Here is an 8,357-nt window from a genome sequence, read left to right as displayed (position 1 = left end):
TATGTACATACACATATGTACATGTACATATATGCTTGATTAGTTTGACTAGTTAGTTTGATCTTTGAATAGTCTGTTACTAGGTCTATATTTAAGATCTTTCCAACGTGGCAGCACTGGTAAAAATTTGTACTCTGTTTTGGCATTGTTTTCAAGAACCTACAGTCATCTCCAAGCCAAGGTGAAACATTGGAAGAAGACCCTTATGGAGGGAGCAACAATGGTCTCTTATTTGATTCAGCTCCTCATGCTAGCCAGCCAGCATCTTTGGGGAATCCCAGCTCTATTGTCCAGTATATCATGTCTTTCAGCTTCAATGTCATCCTCAAATTTGATAAATATACCTAACCCTCACCCTAATTCTGAGCATCTCTGCCATTACCTAAGCCAATGATAAAAATATTGAACAACATAAGTCCGAGGACATCTCCCAAGCTCACTCTGTGGTGTACTGAAAAGAGCCCTAGATTTGGAGTTAAAGACCTGTGTTCAAATCTGTGGCTTACTATTTACTTATTATAACTTACTGTATGATGTTGGACAAATACCTTAACTTCTTAGGGCTGGAATTTCCTTATCTTAGAATGAGGGGATTGGATTAGATGACCTCTAATTTCCCTTGCAGTTCTAAATCTTCGATCCTATGATACATTAGCAGCCTTCCTATACGACATATGAACTTATTGATGACATCTCTTGGGGTCTGGGAAAGCCCATTCAAGCCCACCCCATAGCTCATATCTCTCCAACCTAGCTATAAGAGAGACTTTGTCTAAACTTTGTCTTGTTCCCCCATGAACCTATTTAGGGCAGGGACTGTGTCTTCTTCAACTATTTGCCTCCTTAGCTCTGCACATACTAGAAAAATATTCAACGGAATACTGTTGTGCTTTAAGAAATGATAAGCAGGCAGACTTCAGGAAAACCTGTGAAGACTTGTATGGACCGATGCTGAGTGAAGCGAGCAGAACAAAGAGAACATTGTATACAGTAACAGCCACATGGTACGATGACTAACGTTGATAGACTTAGCTCTTCTCAGCAATGCAAGGATCTAAAACATCTCCAAAGGCCTCATGATGGAAAATGCTATCCACATCCAAAGAAAGAACTATGGAGTCTGAATGCAGATGGAAGCATACTATGTGCTCTTTTTTTCTTCTTTTTTGTTTTGTTTCTTCTTTCTTGTGGTTTCTCCTATTGGTTCTAATTCTTCTTTACAACATGGCTAATGTGAAAATATGTTTAATGGGAATGTATATGTAGAGCCTATATCAAATTGCATGCTGTCTTGGGGAAAGAGTGGAGGAGGGAGGGGGAGAAAATTTTAAACTCAAAAGCTTATGGAAGTGAATGTTGAAAACTAAAAATAAATTAATTAAAAAATATTCAAGGAATGGAATGGCATGAAATAGAAGCCAGATCTACTTTTGGCCCATGGCAGTGACACTTCTGCCCCAGAGTCCTCTGAAGAGGACAGAAAAGGTGCCACAACTCAGGCTTCTAGGTCATCCTTTATTGTGCTCCTACCAGAGACAGACAGACAAAAAAGATCCCACTAGTTTTCAGCATGGAGCTGGGGCCAATGGCAAAAGGTTGGAACAGAAAATGGGAGCAAAGATAACTCTGTGGGATGGAAAGCCATAAACTCCAAGACAGACTGAGAGTGGTAGATTTCATATAACAAGCCACACACCATGCCTATGAAAAAGATCTCATGGTGCAAAAAGGGTCTGTTGTGTTCTCTATGTGACTTTTATCACTTCCCTTTCCTTGGTCTCTTTAAAATTGGAACTTGGTCCTTTGACCCTGAGATTTCACTGTATGGCATGTAAACCCGAGGAGGTCATAGACAAAAAAGAAAGGGCCCATATGTACCAAAATGTTCATAGCAGCACTTTCTGTAGTTGAAACAGAAAACTGGAAACAAAGTGCCCACTGATTAGAAACTGGCTAAATTGTAGTACATGAATATTACAATCCTATAAGAAATGACAAATATAATGAATTCAGAAAATGATGAGAAAATTTATATGAGCTCATGAAGATCGAGTTCTGCTTAAGAACCTTTGTGTATTAGAATGCACAATGACTACAACAATGTAAATGGAAAGAACAAAACATTGACCTGAGGACTATGAAGAAAATTAATACTTCTTTAATTCCTAAAGTTGCTTTTCTATGTCCTTGAGTTGAGTTCAGGAATTTTTATTTCCTTCTGAGTTTTAGATTAAAGTTATAATTACATGAAAAGTTGTTATCTCTCGTAGTGGTAGCCCCTGGGATACTTCCAGGATATGTTTATCTTTAAGCCCCACAAGTTGGCACTATTCCTCACAAGATATGTTGTCTACCCTTGCCCATCCTTGTACAATTAAGGGAGTTTTTTAGTCACTTCCAAGGAGATAGCAAGTGTGGTAGTTTTGATCCCCTAGCAAAAATTACAAGACGCAAATGGATCCCATAAAACAATTAACATTCCTTAATTGTCAGAGAGGGGTGGTGATTAGCCTTACATGAATGCCAACCCACCTTTCTTACAACAGCCAACCATAATGTTCCTGCCCAAACCCTATAGCTATATCATTCTTTTCTCCACACCTACCAAGACCCTTTCTTTGTTCTGTGTTGATAAAGAGGATCCCCTCCTTCTCACTGGGGTTGTTGGCTTTACTGAGGTTGCCAGTCTGACCCGCTTTGTTAACAATTGTACACAGCACTGTTAAACTGATTTTACTTGGAGTTCTGTACCTCAGTTTACATTATTATTATTATTAATTTTATTTATCTTATTTGCCACAACTGCACGCTTATAATGATCAGCTTTGGCCCTGAACATGAGATGACTTCATGTACTCTCTCTTTTCAAAGGAGAAGCAAGGGATTGTGCATGTGGAATATGTGCCTCCCCCCTCCCCAAAATTACCTCCAATTTATTCTGTCTAAAGCTTGTTTCTATATAGTTGTTTGCATGTTTCTCCCCCATTAATCTATAAGCTCTTTGAGAACTGGGACTATTTTTGCCTTTCTTTGTATCCCTAGGACTCAGCACGTAGTAGGCGTAGTGTATAGTAGGCACTTAATAATTGCTTCTGAATTGCATATGAGGCTAAACAAAGTTGATGTATTGGTTGGTTCTGCTGAATGGGTATTTTTTTTTTAAATCTTTGTTATGAGGGAAGTCTTGCTAGGTGGGAGGGCAGGGAAGAGATATATTGGGAAATGAATGTAGTATAAAAACAAAAGACATTGTTAAAACTTTTAAACATCGAACTGAATCTTGGTGATCTCTAATCTGTCCTCTGGCTCTAAGAGTCTGAGACTAAACTGTGGCAGTGCTGATGGGGTTGAGGCGGCTATGGCCTTAGACACTGGAGTCCAGGATATATATGGGTGGGTGCAGCCCGCTTCTGATTTGGTGCCCAAGGCCTCTCCTGCCTGTGGAAAAGAGCAGAGGAGAATCAGGAATATGAAGTTCCATAAGGTCTCACCAGTAACTCTGACTGGGGACCCTGGGGCTAGGGGCATGGAAGCAAGGACAGGACCTCCCTTTCAAATGCCTGCTTGCTTGAAAAGAGGGTAGAACTTGAGGAGGTGAAGTGGGAAGGCTCCTGGACACACTGACCTGGGAGCCAGAGGCCTGGAAGGCAGCAAGCTAGGCCCAACGCAGTGGCCATGCAGCCAGCAGATCCCACAATGCCTAACCAGCATGACCAGCCCCATTCGTAGTAGCCAGTAAGGGGTCCTCGGGGCTGAGTAGGTAGGGTTCGCTCCATAGCCACCTCCACAGCAAACCAGAGTGAGCCCAGTGCTCCAGGCAACCCTAGAGCAAAGGTGAGTGGGCTGACCCTCCTGACCTGGAGTCCAGCAGCAGCAGCAACCTCAGAATCTCCTCCTCAGTAGCCCAGCCTGGACCAGCCCCTTCCCCACAGTTTCTGGGTGCCAAACTAACCTGCCCTCCTTCCTTTCCAGGAGCCGGAGTCACTCACCTCCCCAGTCCCCAGCCTCAACCCTCAGTCTTCCCCTTGCTGTTCCCGTCCCATCTCACCTCCAGCAGCTAAGAGGCAGCCCGCTGCCCAGGCCAGCCGAATCCTTGTTCTGGGGGCAGTCCCCAGGAGCTGCACCTGGGTCAGAGCGAGGAGCAGGGCCACCAACCCACAGCTACACAGCAGCCCAGCCACGAGCAACAGGGACCTGGTTAGCACCCGCCGCCCTGGGGAGGGGGAGGGGGGAATACCAGAGAAGGGGCATAGGGACCACCAAAGAGTAAGGGCTCAGAGAACACTGGGGTGGGGAGATCCAAGGAGGACTAGCTGAGGGGAAGGGCACAAGGAGCATTTGGAAAGGAGACATGGAGAGTATCAGCGAGGATGCTCAGGGAGCAGTGAGGGGGAATCAGGGAGCACTAAGAGAGTTGGAATGCATAGGGAGAAAGGATTGGGGAAAGGGTCACAGGCAGCACTGGGGGAGAAGGGAGCTGGGGAAAAACTGGAAGGAAGGCCTCAGAAGCAGGATATCATTTACTAGGGAAGAGCCTGGGAGAAAAGGGAATTTGGGGAACATTTTAGAGGTGTTAGCCCTGAGGGGGGAGCTAAGGGGTGGTGTGGAAGGGAAATTACATAACAGATGGAAGGGAAACAAGGTGGGAATCCCCATGGCCAGGAGAATGTATGTGAGGAGATATTGGGGATGGGTGGCTGTCACAGCGCGTGCTGGGTTAGGAAGGGAAGACCCAGGGCTTGGGCAGGGCCCTGCAGGCAGGGTAGGGGTGGAGGTCTCACGTGGATGGGTGGCCAGGATGGAATCGTACTGGTCACAGGTCCGGATCCCATCCAATAGATTGGTGACACACGCCCGCCACAGCCCCTGGCATTTGTGGCTCACCTGGGTATGGGCGGAAGCGGGAAGACAGACTGGAAGGAGTCTGTAGGGCAGAGGTCCGCTTCCACTCAAGAGAGGGAGACGTCCTAGTCAGGTTTTTCCCTGCTTCAGCCTGTAAGCTCCTTGAGGACAGGGTCTATGTCACATCTTGCTTCATGTCACTCCCCCAGGTCTCTCGGGGCCAGCCTCAAGCCTCGAATTATTCGTTTCTCCCCCTATCCCACTGCACTGAGCCTCAGCACCAAGGAGAGTTCCTGTATTCTGGGACCTTCTCTCATTTCTCCTCGCACAGCAGGGGAGAATAAAAAGGTGCTAAATTATCCCTTAAGAGCAGCGCTAGTGAATGAGACGCATTGCTTTCCACAGAGTCCTTCTCTTGCCCGACCAGCTGGTCAAGGAAGGATTTGGTCGGGAGGCGGACTAAGACTAGTTCAAGACGTATGGTGAGGGCTAGGATCGTGGCAGGGATGCGCATTGGGAAGGGGCAGGCCTGGATGGGATCTGTACTGGGCTAGGGTGTGGAAGGGGGCTGGGGACAGAGTAGGTCTTAGACCATCAGGGGGCTGGGGCGGGATTGGGCGGGGTGAGGGCTGGGGCCAGGATCCTGAGGTTTATTTGGACCAGGCCAGAATTTGCAAGGGGCGTGGCCTCAGTGGAGGGGAGGATTCTATACGGGGCTAGTGCGGGGTTCTGTCCGCAGAATCTTACAGGACTCAGATTGCCTGGAACTGGGACAGGGTGGAGATTAGAAGTTTGGGAAAGGGGTGGACCTGACCCTCACCCTCTCACCTCCAGACTATCGTCGGTGTTAACTACCCAGCAGTCGGTCCAAGTGGCCGTGAGCAGCAAGGCCGTAGAGAGCAGGGCCAGGCAGGCCAGCGGCAAGAGACTGGGTCCTGGCATTGGGGCCTGCAGGCAACAGCAACCCAGACGTCTGGCTAGACGTGCAGGCAGCCCCATCTCCCACCGCCAGTCCTCCCTCCCACAGAAACCACAGGACAAAGTCCTGTGTGGTGTATCTGAATTTTATAACCAGAAACAGTGAAATTGACTTTGTTGGAGGCTTTCACGATTCCGCAGGGTGACGCTGGAGCAGATCACGGTCCCTGGCTCCTTCCCCTCATCTCAAGCAGCGAAGCCCCAGGATGTCCAGGAGTCGGGTTTCTGAGACTCCTCTATTGTATCCCTCAGTCCCAGGGTATATCTACAACTCTTCGCAGAGGCAGGAGAGGAGCCGGGCTCCTCTGGCTAGCTATGTAAGGCAGACACTGATGTTGTCTATGGCGATTATTCCCAGACACTGTCTATAGGAGTATTCATTGACGCAGTCTCAGAGGGTTAGTCACTGATGCCGTCTACAAGCGTTAGGCACTTTAGTCGTATTAGACGTCGACTCTGGTCAGTAACTGACACAGTCTACTTGGGTATACACTGACTCAGCCTCAGAAAGTTAGTCGCTGGTACCATCTAGGAGAGTTAGCTGGCACGGTCGACAAGGATTAACTACTAACCCGTATTAGACATCTAACCGGGTTAGTCGTTGACTCGGTCATTGATCCCGTCTAGGCGGACTGCCATCTGTCCGGGTTTTGATATTAATATAGTCTACTTGAGTCCCCATTAGGGTGGTTTGCGTCTGGACCCCTAATCCGTCTTTCTCTAAGCCCTCAGCCCGCCCTACTCCCACCTCCCCACCCTGAACCGCCCGAAGGGCCGACCTGCGCAAGAGGGCTCCTGGACAGGGCCTGGCGGGGCTTCGGTCTCGAGGTCGCGACCCTGGAGACAGAGCTGGAGCCCTAGTCGCTGCTGCAGCCTCCCAGCCCCTCGTCCCGTGCTACAGCCCGTTGGGACCTCGTGGCCCAGTCCTAGCCAGGGCTTCGCCTGGTAGAGTTCTGCGGGTCCGAAAGCTCGGACTGGAGCTCTGCGGCAGGCCTAAGGGGCGCGGTCAGAAGTACTGAGGGGAAGAGGGCGTGGAGAACTGAAGGGAGGGCACAGGATCTTGGGAAGGGGGCACAGTGAGGGGTTACCGGTGGGGGCGGGGGCGGGGACTCGGGCGAGTCACATGTGGATACAGGTTTCTTTTGCATTCCAAGCCAAGCCCTGGGAACCTGTCCAGCCCACGAGAGCAACTTTGGCCCCCTTTCCTGAGAGACAAGAGCTCTACAACACTCTTTCCTCGTCCCTCCCGCCGCTGAAAGTGCCCCCCAAGGGTGATGTGGGAAGGGGGCTTTTGTGAGCTCTCCCCTGGGACCATCAGAAGAGGGACTGTGCTGCAGTCTCCTTCCCCAGGCCCCAGTCCCCAGCTCCGAGCCTTGCAAGAGTCTCGTCTTCAGAATTGTGGGGTAGACTCCTAGGCCTCTAAGAGAAACGGAGGGGGGAGGGCACATCTTCTCCTCCTCCGGCGATAACGTCAGAGCCCAAGAGGCTCTAAAGACCCAAATAGGCTCTACTTTTAACCTCAATTCAGGCAGCTCTGCCGAAAGGGGTGAGCTGGGTTCTAGAGGATGGAAACCGATTTGATGTGGGTCAAATTTTCCCTAAGAGGAGAAGGAGCCAGAGTTTAATAGGGAAAACTGTGTGAGTTGCTCTGGGTCTGTTCTCTTAAACTCCTGTCTGTTTCCCTGCAGTGATTAGGTGCAAGACATCTCTTGGTGAACTGTTCCCAGGGAGCAGGGCAGGGGAGAAGTCACTGGCGTTCACAGGACTTAGAACTTAGAGATCGTTCATTGAATCCTCGTTTTATTGATGAGGAAACTGAGTCCCCAAGAGGTTGCATGAGATCACAAAGCTAGTGGCAGTTCTCAGCATAGAGCTGGACAGAAGGAAGGAGGGGATGCTGGTCACACTTGTCCCCTGTGCCTCCCCTCTTGCCTGTCACCTGTTGCTTGTCTCTGTCCTCATCACACTCACTCACCACCACCTCCTACCCCCAGAAGAATGAAAGACACCAAACTCAAGAAAAACAAATCAGGACTTCTCTTTGCATATGGACCAAAGTCACAAAAGCACAGCTTCCCCCAAGGTGGGAGGAGAGGGAATGGAAGAGGAAGGGAGGGGGATGTCTGGGGCCGGGAAGGGGGCCAGGGATGGGGGCAGCTAGGTTACAAGCCTGGGTCTCCCCTCATGGGTGCAGGCACTTTTACAATTTGTCTGAAATTCAAAAGAAAAAAATGGGCATTAGTTCTGCTGAGAGAACCCTGGGCTCTGGGGATCCAGGTAGGGTCATCGTCCCCAGCATCTACTCACACCAACCCACAGCCCACCAGCCTATTCACAGATTGGTAGTGGCCTTGGCCCATACAACCCTCCTTCCCTGTCCATATGACAGGAGGCAGATTCCTGAGCCCCTCTAGGAATGGGCTCTGTATACATTTCTCTAGATGTCCTCTGTGTGTGTGTGTGTGTGTGTGTGTGTGTGTGTGTGTGTGTGTGTGTGTTTGAAAGAGACAGACAGACAGAGAGATAGAGAGAAAAAG

General features: G+C 49.2%; 1 protein-coding gene across 1 annotated transcript; it reads right to left on the bottom strand.

Moving 5' to 3' along the window:
- Positions 1 to 3,364: 3,364 nt before the first annotated feature.
- Positions 3,365 to 5,784, bottom strand: LOC114044817 (claudin-16-like). Its single transcript, XM_027864508.1, has 5 exons — positions 5,671 to 5,784; positions 4,782 to 4,884; positions 4,049 to 4,213; positions 3,626 to 3,823; positions 3,365 to 3,438 (listed from the first exon to the last, which is right to left on the bottom strand). Exons 1-5 carry the CDS (start codon positions 5,782 to 5,784, stop codon positions 3,365 to 3,367), a joined length of 654 nt encoding a protein of 217 aa, XP_027720309.1.
- Positions 5,785 to 8,357: the final 2,573 nt, after the last annotated feature.

Source organism: Vombatus ursinus, unplaced genomic scaffold, assembly GCF_900497805.2.
Source record: "Vombatus ursinus unplaced genomic scaffold, bare-nosed wombat genome assembly UNPS02014775.1, whole genome shotgun sequence".
In the NCBI taxonomy this organism is placed as follows: domain Eukaryota; kingdom Metazoa; phylum Chordata; class Mammalia; order Diprotodontia; family Vombatidae; genus Vombatus; species Vombatus ursinus.
The sequence above is the reverse complement of the archived record's forward strand: the minus strand, read 5'-3'. Positions and strand labels throughout refer to the sequence as shown.

Excerpts from the sequence above, each read along its gene's own strand:
- LOC114044817 (XM_027864508.1), bottom strand. The coding sequence starts at position 5,784 with ATGCCAGGACCCAGTCTCTTGCCGCTGGCCTGCCTGGCCCTGCTCTCT. Across the intron at positions 4,885-5,670 it reads ACACCGACGATAGTCTGGAG|GTGAGCCACAAATGCCAGGG; the intron begins GTGAGAGGGTGA and ends GCCCATACCCAG. Across the intron at positions 3,439-3,625 it reads TCCAGGCCTCTGGCTCCCAG|GCAGGAGAGGCCTTGGGCAC; the intron begins GTCAGTGTGTCC and ends TCTTTTCCACAG.